The 22,186-nt window shown below is 38.3% G+C and overlaps 2 protein-coding genes across 5 annotated transcripts in view; one reads left to right on the top strand and one right to left on the bottom strand.

Moving 5' to 3' along the window:
- Positions 1–353, bottom strand: part of MSH3 (mutS homolog 3) — a 185,146-nt gene extending 184,793 nt beyond the window's left edge. The window contains exon 1 of one of the 3 annotated variants that reach the window (XM_035014749.1): positions 30–353. In XM_035014749.1, coding sequence (XP_034870640.1) covers positions 30–236 — 207 coding nt within the window. In that variant the 5' untranslated portion in view covers positions 237–353. The remainder of the gene's footprint in view (positions 1–29) is intronic. The other 2 variants (XM_035014750.1, XM_035014751.1) reach the window with 2 other exon arrangements.
- On the top strand, positions 278–21,606 carry DHFR (dihydrofolate reductase). Of its 2 annotated transcripts, XM_035014758.1 has the most exons (6): positions 278–563; positions 936–985; positions 3,253–3,358; positions 10,514–10,640; positions 13,692–13,807; positions 20,481–21,606. In XM_035014758.1, the coding sequence occupies exons 1-6, from the start codon at positions 478–480 to the stop codon at positions 20,557–20,559; spliced, it is 564 nt and encodes a 187-aa protein (XP_034870649.1). In that variant the 5' UTR covers positions 278–477; the 3' UTR covers positions 20,560–21,606. The 2 variants fall into 2 exon arrangements, with proteins under 2 accessions (XP_034870649.1, XP_034870650.1); XM_035014759.1 differs by lacking the exon at positions 936–985 and having other exon boundaries at positions 478–563.
- Positions 21,607–22,186: the final 580 nt, after the last annotated feature.

The following is a 22,186-nucleotide window of genomic DNA, read 5'->3' as shown; positions in this document are numbered from 1 at the left end:
GGCCACGCCCCGCCCCGGATCAAACCCACCACGCGTGGCGGCAACTGAGGCGGGAAAGTGGGCGCTAGGGGCGCTGCGGAGTCAGAGTCAGGGTCGGCCTTCTCGGCTGCACCCGAGGGGGATGAAGTAGATTTCAGGCTTCCCGTAGACTGGAAGAATCTGCTCAAAACCGCTTGCCCCGCAGGCGCTGGGCTGGTGGCAGCGGCACGGCCCGAGGCAGGCTTCCGACCCGACATCGCAGGGCACAGAGTGACGCGACTGGGGCAGAGCCCAGCCAGAAACGCGAGCCCGCGGCCGCAGGTCCCCGGCGTCTGCGGGCGCGAGCACGTCACGACTCTGCCGTGCGCCGGGGCGAGGGGCGGAGTCTCGGCTGCACAAATGGGAGCTAGGAGGCAGGGTGGCCGCAATTTCGCGCCAAGCTCGGCGGGCTGAATCCCGATTTGGTGAGCTAGCTGGGAGGTGTTTACAGCTGCTGTCATGGTTCGTACGCTAAACTGCATCGCCGCTGTGTCCCAGAACATGGGCATCGGCAAGAACGGGGACCTGCCGTGGCCCCCGCTCAGGTACCTGCCGGGCAGGAGGTAGATTGGGTTTGGGAGAGCTGGCGCGGGCTGCCTTTGATCGCGGCACTAGGACGGGGTCACGGAAACACTTGCGGCGGGAGGAGGGGGTCGGACTTGGGACCCGAGCTGACGGGAGCTGGGCCTGGGCTTCTTTCCGCCATCAGGAGCCAGGAGGCCAAGTTATTGGTTTCCGTCCTGCTCCTGCCGCCCTGCGAGGAGTTTTCCCCCCGCGGCGCCCTGCCTCAGAACAAAGTCCGGGTCCCGGAGACCCCCCTCTCTCCCCCCACCCCTCCAGCGCAGCGTTTGTGGATCGCGTTAGAGCTAGAACCCGCGGGATAATGTTTTGAGTAATGCTGTTTGTCTAACTTGTAGGAATGAATTCAAGTTTTTCCAAAGAATGACCACAACCTCCTCAGTAGAAGGTAATGTGGGATTTTTAGGAGATTGAGGTTTGGGAAACATCTTGCTGAGTAAGCTTGCCAGTGCAGATTTTATTTAAATGAAAAGTTGTCCATGTTAATCTGGGACCCTTTGTCTTACCACTCATTTGTATGCAGTTTCCAAGGTTTGTCATATCCTTTAAAAAAAAACAAAACGTTCTTTGAAATTTTATATGGGCAGGCGTACAGTTGAGGTACTGGGCAGAATTAGCAGCTACCTGCAGGCTTCGGTGAAGAAAACAGAAAGGAAATCAGAGGAGGCCTTTGCCATAGCCCCTGCAGGAGATGACGCGGCCTGAAGGAGGGCAGTGGAGAAGAGAAAAATCCAAAAAACGGTTCCATGGTATTCAATGTGGAGATCAGGAAGGCAAAGGGGATGCAGGAAGGGATCCAGGATGAACTCTCAGATACTCATAATAATCCTGGGTGACATGGAGAATAAAGGAGTGGAGAACAGTGTGCAATTGTAATAATGATAATTTTGAGGTTTGAGGCTTTTGTGGGATATCCAGGATAATTTCAGGTACAGGGAAGTAGATGAATTGAGCCACTGGAGAGAAGAGGACAACCAAGGAAAAGAATATAGTGGTGGGATACCCGTTTAAAACCTAAGAGACATGTATTTGGTCATAGGAGAAGGAATAGCAGAGTAAAAGGGAAATAGTAAGTCAGAAGCAAATGCAGCATAACTTTAACAGGACAGGTACAAGTCCTTGGACCTGGCACTTGGGTCACTAGTAGAGACAAGATAGCAATAGCTTGAATCTTAAGGAATTGACATAAACCACTCTCTAGAATCCAAAGTATGGTCTAGTAGTAGGGAAAGCATCCAACACCTGGCCTGTTTGCTGGTATTCAGTAAATACAGTATTTCTTGGATGAGTGGATGGAAGGGTACCAAAGGTGTCTTGGCTTTTTTTTCTTTTTTCTTTTTCTTTCTTTCCCCCCTGCCCCCCAATATCTCCCTATGCTCTTCACTTATCATCTCCACCTTAGTTGTTAGGCCAGGTCTGTACCATTTCTCTCATCAGAATTCCTCACCTAATGGCTCTGTTATTTTTGATAATTGATATCTCCTTACTAACACCTAAAGCTCTGTCTTTGAAAATGCAGTGCATATCACATAGGGGGCACCCTAAATTATTGGGGTTTTAATTCTTAGAGGAAAAAACTTTTCTTAACATTTGGAGGTAATATGTGGTTATGAGTAATGAAGCAATATACAGAAAAATGCTTAGTCTTACAACTTGTATTTTGTAAATGTTAGTATTTTTATTTAAATAAAATCAAGCTAATAATGCTTCTTTAAAACAGACACATGCACTTCTTTTGATAGCCTCTCATAACATATCAAGAATTACAGAAATGTGTATATTCCTTTGATCCAGTTATCTGATTCCCAAGATTTTTTCCTAAGTAATTAAACCAAAAATGGAAGCTATGTGTATAAAATTTCTATAGAAGCATTATACTTGAAAGATAGAAGCACAGTTGAAAGTGTTTTAGCGGGCACCTGGGTGGCTCAGTTGGTTAAGCGACTGCCTTCGGCTCAGGTCATGATCCTGGAGTCCCGGGATCGAGTCCCGCATCAGGCTCCCTGCTCGGCAGGGAGTCTGCTTCTCCCTCTGACCCTCCCCCCTCTCATGTGCTCTCTCTCATTCTCTCTCTCTCAAATAAATAAATAAAATCTTTAAAAAAAAAAAAGAAAAAGTGTTTTAGCTTTTTAATTGAGTGGAATATTAAGCACTTATCTTTAAAAGTATGACTATTAATATAAATCTACAAAGTATACAAATATGAATAATGCTATCATATCAAACAGTTAAACAAGACTTATTAAATCTTCTAAGTCTTCAATCCCCACAGTAACCCTAGAAGTAGGAACTACTGTTATCTTCATTTTATAAATAAGGAAAGTAAGACACAGAAGATTAACATGACTTGTCTAGTAGATGACTGAATATACTGAACTTGAGCACTTTGCCCCAGAATCTTGGCTCTTCACTATTATACATGATTGCAGTTGATTAAAACTAAATATTGGATATGAATTGAATAATACCATAGGGAAAAATAGTTACTGTATTTAGGAAATGGGGTGATAAATGTAAATTTTGGTAAGCCTGTTTTAATTTTTAATGCAGATCCACTAGATGTCACTATGACAATCATATCTCTGTATATATGTATATGAATATATGAAAATATAAATGTATACTCCCAAAATATCCTTTTATATGATTTTCTAGGTAAACAGAATTTGGTGATTATGGGGAGGAAGACATGGTTCTCTATTCCCGAGAAGAATCGACCTTTAAAGGACAGAATTAATTTAGTTCTCAGCAGAGACCTCAAGTAAGTACTATAACAAATTCACCACAAAAAATCATGTTCCATTTTTTATGGTGGAGGTCAGTGTATGACAAAATAGTATAAATACAGCATTACTGATCAAGCTGCCTAATATCATAAAGAAGATTTACAGAAAATGAATAAGCAGTTATTTATCCCACATGACAGTAACTCACTCTGCTACTTAAGGGATTGATTTCACCACTGTGAAAAGTTACATTAAATCTCACTGTGGTAACAGCTTTGTCAGTTTCCTTGAACTGTTATTCCATAGGCTCAAGTATCATTTATACAACACAGTTAATAACTTTTTTCTAGTTTCACATATGCTTTGGGATTTGCCAAGATTAAGTGTTTTATGCACTTTTTGGACTCTGCCGTCAATAAGATAGAAATTTTAGGATGGGCTAAAAATCAGTCATAATCTTGTGCCCTATTCCTAGTTTACCACAACACCCAAATAATATTTTATACTTGTATTCTTTACCCAGTGTCTACAGGTAAAAAGTTTGAAAGTATTGAAATAAACCTAGGGATCCTAGAGAGAAAGGAGTGTCTCCACTTGGCCTCTGCTAGGAATTTTTCTGTCCTCCAGGCTAACATTGGAGTAGATAGTTACTGATGCTTGGAAATGCCCTGGGTTCTTCATTGCTAGGAATTAGCATACACATTTGTGGGTGCTGGCTAGGCAAGTCCATAACTGTGGGGCAGGCCATCGGGAAGGGCATGCGGGAACTTTCCAGCAGGGGCAGAAGTTGCTGACTGTGGGTGAAATGTCTTCTTCAAGGAAGCCTCAGATCTGCTCTTAAGGCCTTAAAACTGATTGAATCCTGCCCACCCAGATTGAAGTCATCTAATTATCAACTTCAATCACTTCTATAATATACCTTTACAGCAACACCTAGATTAGTGTCTGAACAAGGACTATAGCCCAATCAAGGGAACACCTCAAAGACCATCACATCATGGGAAGGAAAAAACATTATACACTGTAGGCTAAGGGGGTTCCAGCTTATATAGATTTTCTCTCAAATCCCTCCTAGAATGGCATAGGTAAAAACATGAAAGAAACCATACCAGAATATTTGCATTGATTGCCTTTGGGTGATGAGGATTATGTTGATGTGCATCTTGCCATCTGCCTCAATCTTCATACTATTCTTTTTTTGGTTGCTAGGATATTCTGATTATCTCTTTACTTGGTAGAATCCAGATTCACAGACCGTATTGCCATTCCCAGAGACTCTTTAGTAACATATTCTTGAATACTACTCAGGTTTATTTATGGCTAGCTTGAGCTAAAACAAACATAAAGAAATCTCAGTGGGGGACATACTCAGTTGAGCCAGCAGATCTCCTCAAATGATAACTCTAATTTCTTCTCTATGACCTATCCTGTGGTGTATGCAATTGGGTTTGGTTGTTTTCTTACATATTTATATATAACATTTGTTGCTGTATTTTACTTGTTTTTTTTTTTTAAGGCAGAGAGAAAATGTCAAAAGTCTTTATTATCAAGGAAATAAGGATATCAGTTACAAAAATGTCTTAGAACTTATTTTTTGCCCTTCCTTCTGGTTCCCTACTTGAGGATCAATACACACATAACCTGAGCACCTGTTATGTGCCACACAGTGCTAGATTTACTCATATAGTCACTATAGCTCATGCAATCTTTTGGAAATACTCAATTTTTCACCACCACCCTCCAATGTAAGACGAAACTGAATCTTCAAGGTAATCCCAAAATTTGCTGCAGGATACTAATTATCTTGGGTAAGTAGTTCTTTAAAGTATAGGGAGAAAATGCTTTTCCAAAGCTATCTAGACAATCAAGTTGTGGCTTTAAAAGAAATATGCAAGCACATTTGGAAAACAGATTGACATTTTCTCAAAATGTTAAACATAGAGTTATCATATGACCCGGTAGTTCTACTCCTTGGTTTATGAAATGAAGGAAAAATGAAAACATATGACCACACAACAACAAATGTTCATAGCAGCATCATACATAATAGCCAAAAAGTTGAAACATCCCAAATGTCCATCAACTGATGAATGGATAAACAAAGTAGCCTATATCCATACAATGGAATATTATTCCACAATAAAAAGAAGAACCGATATATGCTACAACATGGATAAAGTTTGAAAACCATATGCTGAGTGAAAAAAGCCAGAAACAAAAGGCCACATAATTCCATCTATGTGAAGTTTCTGGAATGGACAAATTCATAGACAAAGTAGATTATTGGTTTTGTGGGAGTGGGGAATGAATGCTAATGGATACAGGGTTTCTTTTGGGGGGGATAGAAATGTCCTAAAAGTAGATAGTGGTGATGGCTTTACAACTCTATGAATACACTAAAAAGTTTCCAAATTCTACACGTTAAAAGGGTAAATTGTATGGTACGTGATTTATCTCAATAAAGTATTTTTTTAAGGCCAGAGAACCAAAAATTAAGTAAATTTTACCATAATGCTATAGCTTTGATAGCATCTTTAATAAATCCAAAATTCCCTCCATGATATAAGATTGTCTCCAGCCCATAAAAGTTACCTGACATTTCATAGTATAATAATTCATCATATCCTCCACAGTGATTAAAGCTTTCTCTCTTCTCTCCCCACCACTCACACACTTAGTATAGCAAAGACTTAACCTTAAGCCTTACTGAACCTCAATTTCCTTATCTACTAAATGGGATTAATAATGGGATAATAATAAATCATCTTAGGGTGATTTTGAGGATTAATTGAAATTTGTATATTAAATTTGTGGCACACAGAGAGTACCCTATCAATATCAGCTCCTACTCTCCCAACCTTTGCTATTTGAGCAAAATTACCTTATTTTATATCTTACAGAAAAAATTAACATTAATGGAAGCACAATGAACAGGCTTGTGGTCTCATTTTTACCCTAACATATAACTTTGTTCTTCCTTCCCTCAAACTTGAGCTTCATAATCAGAACCCTCCCCCTGCCCCCACCACTTTATTCTAGACCCCCATTTTCTCCTGTTGTTAAGACCTTGGCTGTGTTGTCCTACCCTTTACTATTTTAAACCTCAGCACAGATTACTTCTACCTTCAACTTTTTTGGAGCTTTGTGTTAAATAACTTCAGTAACTTTCGTACAAGCCTCAGTAGTATCTATGGTCATTTGTCACTTCTGTGTTTCAAACATGTGTTTATCTCCTTTGAGACTCTCTGCTAAGGGATCTTTCTCAAAGGAGTATTCTCCCTCATAACTGCACCCAGAAGATGCATCACCTCTGCTCATCCGGCATCCTCCACGCATCCCCGTTGAATGTCCTTTACACATTGTGGCCACTGCTGAGATAGTTCTCTGCCTGCCATTGGTACAGGGAGTGATTTTCTTTTTCTTTTTATCTCTATTCCCAGCATTTAGCATATCCCCTAGCAAAGCAGAATACATGATCAATACGTGACTTAAAATAGGATAATCCTATTTTGTAACCTGCCTTTTTCCCCCATTTGATATATTGAAAGATTAATTTCTGTAAATATTTTTAATGGCTGCATAGTATTCAGTTATGACGATGGAGCATACTTGAACCAATTTTAAATAGTCGGAAATCCCATTTCAAAGACTGAGTTTGAAAGGTCTTAAATTGAACATTTTTTTTAAAATTTTGGTTAAAATGTGATTCTAGCCTAGGATTTTTTGTTTTTCCCAACAGTCTCTTGGGAAATTGAGCCAGAATTCCATCTGCCACATCCATCTTTCACATCAGGCACATACCCTGAGGTAATCAAATGAGGCTGCTCAAGGCCAGAGGACACTGGTGTTAGGGCTTGCCTGAATTAGGCCATACCATCCTGAGGTCTGAGGGGACTCGAATATGACACCTCTGTAGCCCGTGACCACCAGTTGAGACTCTAATGTCTATGTAGGAAGTTGCAACTCAGACTCCAGCATCAGGCTGCTGGAGTTCAAATCCCAGCTCCACCATTTCCTAGCTCTGTAACTACTGGCTACTTAACTTCTCAGCCTCAGTATCATCTATAAACAGGAATAAAAGTACTTACACAGGACTGCTGGTCACATTAAGTGGTGTGATGCATGTAAAACACTGCCTGATCCCACTATTTGGGAGAGCAAGTGGGCACTGAATAAATGTTAAGATATTTTCTTTCTACTGTAACTATCCATCAGGTAAAAAGCAGCCTCTTTTGAATAGGGCTTTTAAAGAGAAGGATGGAGGGGTGCCTGGGTGGCTTAGTCGGTTAAGTGTCTGCCTTCGGCTCAGGTCATGATCCCAGAGTCCTGGGATCGAGCCCTGCATTGGGCTCCCTGCTCAGCGGAGAGTCTGCTTCTCCCTCTCCCTCTGTCCCTCCCCCTGCTTGTTCTCTCTCTCAAATAAATAGAATCTTAAAAAAAAGGATGGAAATACCACTGGAGTGCCTATGGTGTGCATTATCTTTCTCTTAATCCTCATCCCAACCCTCTGAGAAAATTCAAGACTTAAGTTTGGAACAAGATATCAAGCATGTCCACATGTTTCTTGATTATACAACCACATACCAACTCTCTCTTGTCAGGGAATGCAATCTCTGTTAGCTTGAGATAAATAATAGGAAGGAGATTTAGCTATGAAACAAGTCACAATATTGAGTGCTCACTATATTCTGTTTACTGTGTTAGTTTCTAGGATTCGTGCTTTCACACAATGAACACGGTGGGCTAATGAACTCAAACATTAGCTCAACTTTTTGCTTATTTTTTTCTACCCATCTTGGATCAATGGTTTCCTATGAAACTTATTCCTAAACTGCTAAGTAGCAACATTTTGCAGAAGCATTTCCTCCATGACTTGATAACTAAAATCTGAAACAAATCCTTTGTTTTCCTTTTCCAGACTCACTACAAAAAGGCAAAGAAGTAGTCTTCACCTTAAGCCCTTGCACCATTTCAAGCCATTGTTCCACAATTTACACAAAATGTTTACCCTGTTAATTTGAAGTCCACACCAACCATTTATACCACCTTCTAAATTATTTTGCAATAGCCCACCAACTTCTAGGATGCCTCTTCCAGTTCTCCTCAGATGTCAGTTCCTAAGCCACTGTTTTCCATTCTACCCCGACACCTGTCATCGTTCCTGATTTTAGCATCCTCAGTTACTAAAACCACCTTGACTCTATTTCAGGCATTCTAGACTTTACTAACTAGACTGTCTTCTCCCCAAGTTCAAATCTGTTTCTTACTCAATTCTTCCCCTACACAGCCTCGTCCAGCCTAGTCGCTGCAGCTGCCCTGATGTCTTAGAGAATCCCTTGGCTCATTTAACCTCACCCTGGCTTCCATATCTTTTCCAGCTTTTAGTCAAAATACATTCTTTGTGCTCTTAACTCCTTTAGAGATGACAAAGTGAAATAAGTAAAATATCTGTCAAGGAGGTGGGGGAGGAGGCAGCCAAAAAAATGAATGTCTCCATTAGCTCTTGATTAATCATTGTTATAACTACCAGTTCAAAGGCAGTTACATAATTTTTTAAAGCGTCAGTCTAAAAACTTGACATTGAATTGTAATTTCTGTTCTCTAATTACAGTGGAAGCCAAATTCTACATGTTACTTCATTTATAAAGGGAATTACAGCCCTCCCCCGCCCCCCAACAACCACCCCCAAAAAACAGTTGTGGAGATAGGGAGAGATTAAGCTGAAGATCTAACCCTGAAATTAATTAACTTTTCCTCCTTTGGATTTTTTTAATTTTTTGTATTGGGGCGGGGGTAGGGAGGGGCAGAGGGAGAGAGAGAATCCCAAGCAGGCTCCATGCCCAGAACGGAGCACAACGCAGGGCTTTATCCCACAACCCTGAGATCATGACCTGAGTTGAAATCAAGAGTCAGACATTTGGATGCTTAACTAACTGAGCCACTCAGGTGTCCCTCCTTTGGATTTTTAATTACAAAAAATAACATACTCATTTATTAATACTTCATCCATCTTTACATGTTTGAAACATGGAAGTCTTTTACTCATTCCTCATTCATCACATAGTAAGAGTTTGAAATCATTCCAGGGCCTACTGGGTGGCTTAGTCGGTTGAGTGTCTGACCCTCGATTTTGGCTCAGGTCATGATTTCAGGGTCATTAGATCAAGCCCCGCATCAGGCTCTGATCTGAGCTTCGAGCCTGCCTAAGATTCTCTCCCTCTCCCTCTGCCCCAACCCCCCACCCCCACACTCATGAGCGTACTCTCTCTAAAAAAAATAAAGATCATTCCATGCTACAGTTATTCAAACATACTACTCTCTCTAACATTTTATTATGAACCTTTCAAACATACAGAAAGAACCTTACAGTAAACACCTGTATATTCACCACATACATTCTACTGTTAACATTTTACTATGCTTGTTTTACCATCTATCCATACATCAGTTGATCTTGTTTTTCTCATGCATTTCAGAGTAACTTGTAGACATTAGTGTTTTCCCTTAAATACCTCAGCATACATATGATTAACCAGAGTTTAATATTTCATTAGCTTTATTAACCAGAGTTTAATATTTCATTAGCTTTATTCTTTATTTTATTTTATTTATTTACTTGACAGAGACACAGCAAGAGAGGGAACACAAGTGGTGGGTGGGAAAGGGAGAAGAAGGCTTCCCACAGAGCAGGGAGCCCGGTGCGGGGCTCGATCCCAGAACCCTGGGATCATGACCTGAGCCGAAGGCAGACGCTTAATGACTGAGCCACCCAGGTACCCTACATTAGCTTTATTCTTTTGAGATAAATATATACAGTGAAATGTACAAGTCTTAAATGTACTTTTGCTAAATTTTGACAAATATATGCCCCTATATAATCCCATATCTAAGATAGAGAACATTACCATAACTCTTCAAAAGTTCCCTTATGCCTCTAACCCCATCCCTCTGAAGACAACTACTCTTATGATTTTTTTCCACCATAAATATCACAAGATATCAGAAATGTTTCTGTTTTTTGATTCATTGTGGACCATATATGCACAAAGATGGTCTATTATTGGTCATAGGTCATATGATGTTAAGTGTTTCTTATAGAAAGGATTCATATTTATGATTTTGGTTTTATAATTAATTGACTAATATGAATAGGTTTTATAGAAATTATTTCTAATTTTTTTTAACCTCAGGGAACCTCCACAAGGAGCTCATTTTCTTGCCAAAAGTCTGGATGATGCCTTAAAACTTATTGAGCAACCAGAATTAGCAAATAAAGTGGACATGGTTTGGGTAGTAGGAGGCAGTTCTGTTTATAAGGTAAGTAAAATTATAAATGTTGTACCCCACTTTCCTTCAGCTTCCCTGCCATCTGAACTTTAAAAAAATTAAGTCATGAGCAAAGGAAGCATATTATCCCTACTGTTAGCTAGACATATTGTCAATTTGAATTATTCATTTTAGATACTATCGTGAAAACTAAATAAAAATATAAAAGTGAGTCTTTAAGCCTGTTCCAGTTTATTTTCAATTCAAAATAGTTGATGTTTCTAATTTAAAAACATTCTAAATCCTTCCCTTAGAATCATACTTGCACTGCACTGTTTTCTACTCCCTGGATGTGCCCTGATATACTGAATTATTCCCTTTTTTTCAAGGATATCTACGTCCTCACTGATAAAGGGATGGGGCTCTCAGTTGCTGTATACTGACTAGATGTGTATGAATTTGTTAAAAGCAGACTTTCCCTTAACAATTTTTATATAATATGAGGGCATGGGAAAAGTATTATATGACTTCATAATATAAGGAAAAACAGATAAAATAGAAAATAGTACTTACTCTTTTTTTTTTTTTTTAACACTTACCATGCCATGAATCCCTAGGAATAGATTCCGGTAGCTCAGGCTCCTTTCCACTGGTTCTCACAAAGTGTGCTTCCCTGGGTGCAGCAGGCTGGTGCTTCAGTTGAACCCAAGTACCTTTCTCTTTGGCTTCCTTCTTTTCCTGATCATTTTCTTTCACACACTTCAGGAAGTTATCTCAGCTCTTGAGTGCTTAATATGCTGAATATGTACATTAATTCTCTTGGCAAGAATCTTGCCCTTCAATTGTTTGTTTACAACGGTGACAACAACATGCTGTCCCCTTGTAGGCTCTTCCCGTTTTGCCAGGGTAACATTGGTGGGGCATTCCTGTTTGAACAGTGCCATTCCCTTGACGTCCACCATATCACCTTTCTTTTTTTTTTTTTTTTTAAAGATTTTATTTATCTATTTGACAGAGACAGAGATAGCGACATCAGGGACACAAGCAGGGGGAGTGGGAGAGGGAGAAGCAGGCTTCCTGCCGAGCGGGGAGCCTGATGTGGGACTCGATCCCAGGACCCTGGGATCATGACCTGAGCCGAAGGCAGACGCTTAACGACTGAGCCACCCAGGCGCCCCCATATCCCCTTTCTTGTAGATTCACATGTATATGGCCAAAGGAACAACTCCCATGTTTTCTAAAAGGCCTAGAGAACATATAGAGGGTACCTCTCCTCTTTCCCTTGGTGCTGGTCATTTTGGTAAATTACTAGAAGATGGAGGTTCCGGCCCAAAGCTTTTTTTTTTTTTTGGTAAGATTTTATTTTTAAGTAATTTCGGCACCCAACTTGGGGTTCACACCCACAACCGCAAGATCAAGAGTCATACACTCCATAGACCCAGCCAGCCAGATGTCCCAAAATATTCCTTATTCTTGATACCACATGACTTTCAAGTTTCAAAATTTTTGAGGATAATAAATAGAATTTTTTGACTCTTAAAACACTAATGAGAGATTAACATTTATGGGAAGGGAAAAAAACCAGCCCCTACACTTTGGTGGTTTGTGGTGACATATATACCCATAAATTGTTTTATAAAGAAGAGGTATACCAGGATCCCAGACCTGTTTCTACTTTTTGTTTGCTTTATTTGTATTACAAGGAAATGGACATTTTCCTTTTATCTTGCAGCCAAGGATGAATTTCTAAGAAAACAAGTCTTTTTTTTTTTCATTTTGTTCAATATGCATTTTGAATAATACCACATTCACTTGAAAATACATTTTTTATAAGTATTCAAAATTAAATATCATTATATACTTGATATATCTATATGTAGATAAGTTATAAGGAAGTAGAACCTCTAGCCGATAACTTTGCATTATCCACCTGTCTCACATTACAATAGTTTGTAGAACACTTAGGCTTACCTCCCCTGGGGCCAGCCTGTTTTTGTAAACAAAGTTTCACTGTAACACAGCCATGCCCATTGGTTTAGTATTATCTAAGGCTGCTGTTGCCCACAAAGGTAAGGAAGAAACCACATGGTCCACAAAGCCTAAAATATTTACCATCTGACCCTTTACAGAAAACGTTTGCCATATAGCATTTACTTGGATACAGACCTTCAGATGCTTCTGTCGTTGGTCTCGTTCAGTTTCTCTAATTTTTGATACAGTAAGAATTGGTAGAATATTTTTTTGGTTGGGGCAAGAGAATAAATGATTTCATATACGCTGTAGTAAAAAGCCAAAAATAAAAAGTAAAATTTGTTCTGTGCCCTTATTTGGAACTTCAAGGATAAGACACACTTGAAATTATACATATTTTTTTTCTACCATAAGGTATTTGAAAATCAAGGATTATTGTTTTCTTGGAGATGCAATTAGGACTCACGACTTTTTATTAGAGTTTTAAGATACTCATTTGAGGGCAGTTTTTTCTGTAGAAACTATCAACAGTACCATAGGCAGTAGTTAGAAAAGTCCTTAACAATATAAGGCCAAATACAATCATTAGCAACAAGAGGCTAAGAAAGTAAATAACCTACTAGCATTGTTACTATCTTCTAAGAAATGGAAGCATTATTAAATTCTAGGTAAATGTTCTAAGTATGCCCTTGGGGTTTTCAATAATCAAAGTCTCATGAAATTATACTATCTTATCCATATATATATGCAGATTTTTCTATGGAGAACAAATGAATAATTTATAGTTCTTAATTCTTAAACAACTACCAAAGAAAAAAGATAATACTGAATGCTTAAATGAAAAAAGAGTTATGTAAGCAAAATAGAGGCCAGAATATATTTAAACTCACTCTCATAATTACTGATAATGATTAGTCCCATTCTCAAAATAACTAAAACATACCTTGCAGGACCCCAAAGTAAAGAATAGGATATTTAAATAGCATGCTTTACAGGTAACAAGTTATGTAGCATGTCTCTAATACCTATTACAAACTTGACTGTATAATTAAAACAAACAGAAATGTTAAGAGTTTCTATTTCTTTTGACAGATAAATTAGGAAATTGATGCCTTTTGTGTTTTTTCAAAGGAAGCCATGAACAAACCAGGCCATCTTAGACTATTTGTGACAAGGATTATGCAGGAATTTGAAAGTGACACATTTTTTCCAGAAATTGATTTGGAGAAATATAAACTTCTGCCAGAGTAAGTAAAATGTTACTAATTTATGTGAAGCACTTTTGGATTTCCTGTTTAAGAATTATAGAAAGAGTAATACTCTTCAGATTGAATTTGGAGTAGTTATGTTTTCTGTAGACAAATACTTTAAGAATTTTTGAAAATCTGCTTTAACAAACTTGGGAATGTTTAAGTTTTAATCATCTTGCTGAAATCTAGAGAGCAGTCATTAGTTCATTCTACGCAATCTGTGCTTAGCATCAGACGCTGTCTTAGGCTCTGGGGAAACAGTGCTTACCAAGACAGATGCTATCACTGCTCTCTAAGATTAGATTCTTTATAGTAGAGGAGGAGGGTAGCAAATGATAAACATCAAGAGAGTTGCTGTATGGAGAATTGAAATATTGTGATGTGGTAAATACTGTATTGTCTGAGAAGTCCTTTCTGAAGAGTGGTATCTATGCTGAGATCTAAATGGCAAGAAGCCAGCCACGCAAAGAGCAAAAAACCAGAAATAGTGTAGACACCAGAGGGCAGGAACAAGCATGGTGTACTCCCTGATCCTGAAGGCCACTGTGAGCATTTTATGTGTAAGCAATGGGGAGGCCAGAAGGGCTCAGACCAGATGCAGGTTTAGAGGGTTTGAATAGAGAGAGAGTGATCTTGCTCCAGCTGTTTGTGGAGAACGGACAGGAGGAGACAAGAGTGGAGCTGGGAGACCAGTTGGCTGCAAGAGTTGAGGTGAAAGAGTAAGGGATTTGGATAGCAGTGGTGGAGATTGAAAGAAGAGGTTACAGGGGCGCCTGGGTGGCTCAGTCAGTTAAGCGTCTGCCTTCGGCTCAGGTCATGATCCCAGGGTCCTGGGATCGAGCCCTGCATCGGGCTCCCTGCTCAGCGGGAAGTCTGCTTCTCTCTCTCCCACTCCTCTCTCGCTCTCTCTCTCTCTGCCAAATAAATAAATAAAATCTTAAAAAAAAAGAAGAAGAGGAGGTTACACTTGTTTTACAATGGAGTTGTGATTTTAGCATGAAACTGCCTGATTTTGAAAACTCCTAGCATTTTAGTTTAAAAGCACTTTTCATACTTCAATTTAAAAAAATTAAAAAATACTTTTCAGCTCTTGGCTATGGAGAGTAAAAGATTAATTGTATCCACACTTTCAGACTAGGTTTTAACACATTCTTGCAAATATTGTCAGTTGAACCCAGTCATTATTCTTTGAGTGTGAGTTTGTTTTGGGAAATACCTCCTAAAAGAACACTCAGTCACGTCTGAATAAGTGGATGGCCAAGCTTTAAAGTAATAGTCTATAGAGTAATAGGTAATAGTCACGAATCTAATGAAGTGTGTGACTGATTTCCTTGGGCTTTTAACTAGCTCTAAAGAAAACTGAAAATTTTAAGAACTCTAAAAGTTTTCTAAACAGCTTAAGTGCAGGCTTTTGCTTAGTCTTCAAAGATGACCCCATAGAAAAATCACACTTAGTGATTTTGTATATATTTATGAAATCAGTTGTATTTGTTTGTCACATCTTACATATTTTCTCTTATACTGCTTTGATTGCTGATTCTCACATTATGTGAATATTGATATCTGCTGACCCTCATTCCTATCTTTGCTGCTAACAAAAAGAAAAGATTACTGTGTGAATTTACCTTTCCAGATCCTGTTGCTCTCCATCAGACCTCTTTCCAAAACTGACCCTCTGGGATCCTTGATAACTTAAAATATTTTACTACCATTCTGGCTCTCGGCTCTTAGAAATGAAAAACTTCACATCTTTACTGAATGATGACTCACATATCACACCATCCACCCATTGAAAGTATATAATTCAGTGGTTTTAGTATATTCACAGAGTTATGCAACCATTACTACAAAGATCCCTTTGAAGAATTTTGCTGTCTAAGCAGTACTTTTCTAAACCATGAACGTGTGATGTCTCTCTATTTATTTAGGTCTTCTTTAATTTCTTTCAGCAGTGCTTTGTAGCTTTCACTATACAAGTATTCCACTTCATTGTTAAATCTTTTCTTAGGTATTTTATTCTTTTTGATGTTACTATAAATGGAGCTGTTTTCATCATTTCATTTTCAAACTGTTCATTGGTAATACATAGATATACAATTGATTTTTGTTTATTAATCTTGTATCCTACAACTTTGCTGAACTCATTTATTCTAATGTTAGTGAATTCCTTAGGATTTTCTACATGCAGGATGTATCATTTACAAATAGAGGTAGTTTTACTTCTTCCTAATCCGCATTTTTAAAATTTCTTTCTCACTCTGGTTTCTCTTCAGATCGCATAAATCTTTCGCCTTTTTTAAAATTTCTTTCTCCTACCTAATTGCTCTGGCTAGAACTTCCAGTGCAATTATGAGGAGGAGTGGCGAGGGTCTTGCTCCTGCTCTTAGAGGGAAAGCATTCAGTCTTTTACCATTAAGTATACTAGCTGTGGGCTTTACATACATGCCATTTATTACATTGAGGAAGGTCTAGTTCTACCTCACTAGTATTTTTATCATGAGAAAGTGCTGGATTTTGTCAAATGCCTTTTCTGAGTCTATTGAGATAATCACATGGTCTTTGTCTTTAATAGGTTATTAATACGGTGTATTACATTGATTGATTTTCATGTTAAACTATTCTTGTATTTCTGGGATAAATCCACTTGGTAGTAATGTACAATCCTTTCTGTATGTTCCTGGATTCAATTTGTTAATATTTTGTTGAGGATTTTTGCATTTACATTTATAATGGAATATTGGTTTATAGTTTTCTTTTTCTTAATGTCTTCACCTGGTTTTGGTGTCAGAAGAATACCGGCCTCACAGAATGAGTTAGGAAATGGTCTCTTTCCTCTTCTTTTTTTGGAAGAGTTTGTGAAGGATTGGTATTTGTTCTTCTTTAAATGTCTTAGAAAACTTTTTTAACATTGGGGGGGCGGAGCAGAGGGAGAAAGAGAGAGAGAGAAAATCCCAAGTGGACTCCAAGTTTATCACAGAGCCCGACATGGGGCTCCATCTCACGACCCCGGGATCATGACCTGAGCCAAAATCAAGAGTTGGATGCTTAACCGACTGTGCCACCCAGGTGCCCCTAGAAACTTTTAACTGTGGGTAGATTCAGAGAGGAAATTGCTATCCAGAGCCCACATCCAAGGAAATTGCTCCAAAATGGACAAGGCTAAACAAGGCTGGCTATGAAAGAAAATGAAAAGTCTTTTTTCACTGCATCATTTGATGCTATCTTACTTTCAAGCCTGTACCAACATAGTAACAGCCTCTTTAACGTGAGGTGAAAGGAATCCCCTAAGGGTAAATCTGGAGTAGGTCAATCTTTCATGAAGTAGAGAAAAAGGAAACCTGGAAAGACAAAGGGAATATACCTTGTCCCTGGAGGTCTGTAATGTTGCTCAATTCTTGAGCTTCTTTCTCTCTAAATCTCAGGATACTGAGGAACTTAGAATTGCTCCCTACTGTCCAGAAATGAACTCTGATCGTTCTCTACCCTCCCCTACTTCTTTCCCCACAGCTACACTTCATTTAGAACCCCATTATCCCTATTAGTGGGCCTCTTGTGGTTACATAGGTTTCAGTTCAAACACAGTTATCTTTTATTAACACCATAGTTCCTGGTAACAAAAGCACTAGTAAAAGGAAATAAAGATGAGGGGACTGTTGTAAAGTGCAAAGAGAATAAAATCAGAAGTTAGGTGAAACCACAGGTGGTAGTAAGCTAAAAGCAGAAATTAGTCTTAACAAAGTAAGGTTTGACTTTGTGTCTGCCTTTTCCCGGGTGGGTCGTAGTCTGTGCGCCAGCGCACCATGCCAGCCCGCCCTCTAAGGCTCTGCCCTCATTCAGCTTGCCTGGAAGAGATCTTTCTGCCTCACACTGTTCCACTCGAGGCTCCAACCAAACCAGCAGGTCCAGGTATTTTCTACCGGCGGTTTTCTGCTTAATGAGCCCCAAACAGGTTTGTCCTTCTAGTTAACAACCTTCCGGGTAACCATGCAGTCAAAGAGGATAAAGCCCAGAAGAGGCCTTTGAAACAGTGGTTGGCTCCAGAGCTGGGACAGATGTCCCTTATCACTGGACAACTTGAGGAAGGTTTTTGGCTGACGTTTCCTCTTCTGTTCCCATTACTTCCCGACTATTCAGCAGGATCCTTATTCATGTTATTTGTATGTCTCTCTCCTGAGCCTCTGCTTGCTATAGAGTCTTCATTTTATTTTGGTTGTGAGTTGTTTCTTACAGGTAACTGTTTTAAGAACTCTATTTACCTCTTTCTTAGACTTTACAGTAAATCATCTGTGTCATATTCTCATGATGCTTTGTCATTTCAGAGCTTATGTCTTTTCATATTCACTGGATTCTTTACTGCTTGAAGATTCTAGAGGGGACTCTCTTTCTGGGTGGTTCATAACAAATAGGAGGTATTTCCAAATCCTGTTAGGCTTAAACTCAGAGTTCATATGTGGCTCCTAAGCAGTTGGGAAGTATGATGGTGCGGTAGTTATGGTAATTATTAAAACAAACTGAATATGTGAATATTGTGGAAAGCAAAATTAATGTTAAGCAGAAATGAATTTCAGTTTTACAGAGCAGATTAACATTAATACCGTGGCTAGTGACAATATCCAGCCAATAGCATAGTATTTCTAAGTTAATATTATTCATGATTTTAGAAATCATTTTGATACTTTGCTTTTATCTTATTAACTGAGAACCTTGATACTCGTGATAATTTTACACACACAAAAATGTAAATGCTGCCTTTGGTGACTCATTCCAAAGAAACTAAAGTTAAGGTTAAACATTGGCCTCATAAAATCATTTCTTTAAAAAAGGAAAAATGCTATATTGCTATTAAAACACTGGAACAAAACAGCTCAGAAAATGGTTAGTAACTAGAAACATAGCTTCTTCCTCTGAAATGTAAGTTTTTCAAGAAAAAACAGCTTTTTCATTTCCTTATACATCATTATGCTGTTACTTTATGTCTCTTAATTATATTTTTTATCATATGGCATCATCTCTCATTAGTCAACTAAAGGTTAATACCTGTTATTACTCAGCATTGTATTGGATATCAAAAGAGATTTAATTTTAATTTTTTCCTGTATTATCCTTGCTACATTGAGTTTAGAAAATATGGGGATGAAACAAACTAATAATATTAAAGGGTAACATTTGTAGAAAATGTAATCTTAATGTAATGAACTCAGTGCTAAATTATTCACAAGGATGAAGACTGTGTTGATAACTAAGTATCACACAGCAGAACCAGAGTCAAACATGAGTCTGAGTAAAGCAGGTATTCCTTCCCCCCCAAACCTGGAGCATATTGGGGGTGTAGCCCACACAATGCTGAGGAAGTACAAGATTTGGGTTGGAGATGGGGGTGGTCAGTACAGCCTTCAAATGGAGGACATGGGTTTTGTTTTTTCATTGGGAAAAAAAATTTATTGTGGTGAGAATACAACGTGAAACCTACTCTCAACAAAATTTTAATTATACAATATACAGTGTTGTTAACTATAGGCACACTGTTGCACAGCACATCTCTAGAATTTAATCATCTTGGACAACAAGGTTTCTTGCCTTCAAACAACTCCATTTCCCCTTTCCCCCAACCCCTGTCAAACCACTCTTCTACTCTCTGTTCTTTTGAGTTTGACCATTTTAGATATTGCAGTATTTGTCCTTCTATGACTGGCTTATTTCATGTAGCCCAATATCCTCTAAGTTCATCATGTTGCTGCATATGGCAGGATTTCCTTCTTTTGGGGGGCTGAATAATATTCTATTGTATGTATATACCACATTTTCTTTATCCATTCATCTGTTGATGGGTATTTAGGTTGCTTAGCTATTGTGAATTAGGCTACAGTGAACATGGGAGGGCATATATCTCTTTGAGATCCTGATTTGTTATCAAAAAAAACCCCAAGCTATAACAAGTATTGTTGAGGATGTAGAGAAATTGAAACTCTTATACATATTGATGGGAATGTAAAATGGTGGAGCTGCTCTGGAAAACAGTATGGAGGTTCCTTAAAAAATTAAAAAGAGAATTACCATATGATCCATCAATTCCACTTCTTGGTATATACCCAAAGGAGGTCCTGGGTTTTGAATTGGAAGGTGGAGAGAACACAGAACTAAGTGAGAGTTAGAAAATGCCAGATTAAACAGTGAAGCCAGTAAAAGAATTGCAATAAGCCACACACTGGGAAACAGAATCTAGCACCACGCGGGACATAGAACTTCAGTTCTGCTCTAAGCAGCTGAGGGTTGTATTTTGTTTTTCCTTTGCTCACACGAGAAATTTGATACCAAGTGTTAAGATTTGCAGAATGGTATTAAGCAGTTTCATACGAGCTGATTGGTAGTGGAAAGATAAAAGAGAAACTGATGACAGTGGTTAGTTTTGAACAGAAGAATTAGGAGTCAGAAGGAAAGGAGAAGTTGCACTTTTTGTTTTCTAACTTTCTACATAGTTTGAAAGTTTTTCTTTCTGTTTCCATATGTAGTGTACTTACATAATACCCAATTTCACAGTGGCTTACCATTGTGAAGAAAAAAGGAAGGGAAAACTTTTACTTACTTTATGCATTATTGATGCCTTTTGGCTGAGAGTCAGGGAAGCTATCTTTTTAATTGACACATTATTATGGATATTTTTCTTTTACAGATACCCAGGTGTTCTATCTGATGTCCAGGAGGAGAAAGGCATTAAGTACAAATTTGAAGTATATGAGAAGAACGATTAATGTGAAGATGTTTTCTGATTTATTTCAAGTTAGTTGCTCCCCCTGCCCTCCAAACAATTATATATTTTAATATTAGGGAAAAAAGACTTCTGTTGACTTTAGGTCAATGGATAATTATTTCTAAGCAATGAGATTTTATTAATCTTAATTAGGCTAAGTTAAGATTAATCTTAACTAGACCATATCAGATACCATTTGTGAAACATTTCTTGCTATAACTGTGTGTTGCCTGTCAAGGACCAGCACCTGCCTAGGGTAGCATATCTACCAAGAGCCTAAGTGAGACAATCCCCTGATAGCATAAGTTGAAACCAGGACTTACAGAGATAGGACTAGACAGATTGTCCAAAGGTCAGAAATGGATTATAAACAGAAGAGCTAAAACTCAGATATTAAAAGAAAATTAGATCAAAAGAGGAACTCTGAGTTCTCTATGCATATCACACTTCTGAAAAAAAGTTCTGTTCGCTCTCGTAAGTTGAGAACTCTGATATATTCCATAGGGATAGTAAAGAGGCAGGTAGAACACTACCTTTTTGAAGGTTAAAAGAAAAGGTCTGAGACCTAACAACTCTGTTTCCGATCTCCAGTGAGATTCCATGGGATGTTAAAATGATAGAAGAACAATAGGCTGTTCTATACAAAAAAGAGTAATCTAATAACAAACATATGGCTAAAATTAGAAATTAAAAAGGTAATGAACTGAAAATGGATAAAGCTAGAAACCAAAATTACAAAGCTGGAAACTAAATTAAACTTCACTGAATTAAAAAATGAAACTTAAAACACATTTACCCGTCGTGTTAGCAAAGATGTGGATTGTTAAGTATCCAAAGAAATAGCGTTTTTTGCTTGTAAATTAATGCAGCCTTTTTAGAGTTTAAGTTAGGAATATCAATTAAAATTTGGAATATTCTGGGTTTGGACCCAGAGCTTCCATTTCCAGAAATTAATCCTGAATAGAGGTGGACCCAAGAATATTTGTTGCACTACTTTTTTAACTTGAAAATAGCCCAAATGACAATCAATAAAGAAATAACTAACCAATATGTCTACAAAATTTAATATTGTCTGTAGCAGTTAAAAAGAATGGGGTACTGACAGGAAAATACCAAAGACTACTAAATAAAAGAAGCACAATGTGTACAATACCTAAAATTTTTAATAAGTGTATGTAGTATGTGGAGGAAAATGTGTGCTGTAAACAGTCGAGAGTATCAGAGTTGGGTGTGTTATTTTATACATTAGGTATGCCTATTGTGATTAGATTTTTTTGAAGTGCTATATGTTTGTTTTCATGCACAATGACTTAAGATAATAACTGAGCCCTTTATGTTCAAGGGTCACACAACATTCCAAAGACCGATCACTAGGGAACCATCAGGCTTTCTCTCGTGGTCCCTGGTTTGTTCATCTTTCAAGACAAAAAATCAAGTCTTAACTATTTCCAGGTTGATTTATGAAACAGAACTGTAAAGTGATGATAATTTGAGGCCAAAATATAAATAGTATAACATGCACATGTGTTCTAAATATTCAGGTTAGCCCATTTTATGTTTCTGTGAGGTTGAAATTATGTAACATAACCCACGTCCTAACAGACAGTGTTTCTCAAAATGTCATCCCC

This window comes from Mirounga leonina, unplaced genomic scaffold (assembly GCF_011800145.1).
Source record: "Mirounga leonina isolate KUSES-001 unplaced genomic scaffold, KU_Mleo_1.0 Mir_168, whole genome shotgun sequence".
Taxonomy (NCBI): Eukaryota; Metazoa; Chordata; class Mammalia; order Carnivora; family Phocidae; genus Mirounga; species Mirounga leonina.
The sequence above is the reverse complement of the archived record's forward strand: the minus strand, read 5'-3'. Positions and strand labels throughout refer to the sequence as shown.

Coding starts and splice junctions, on each gene's coding strand:
- DHFR (XM_035014758.1), top strand. CDS start 478: ATGGTTCGTACGCTAAACTGCATCGCCGCTGTGTCCCAGAACATGGGC. Junction 3,359..10,513: donor GTTCTCAGCAGAGACCTCAA/GTAAGTACTATA, acceptor TTTTAACCTCAG/GGAACCTCCACAAGGAGCTC. Junction 10,641..13,691: donor GAGGCAGTTCTGTTTATAAG/GTAAGTAAAATT, acceptor GTTTTTTCAAAG/GAAGCCATGAACAAACCAGG.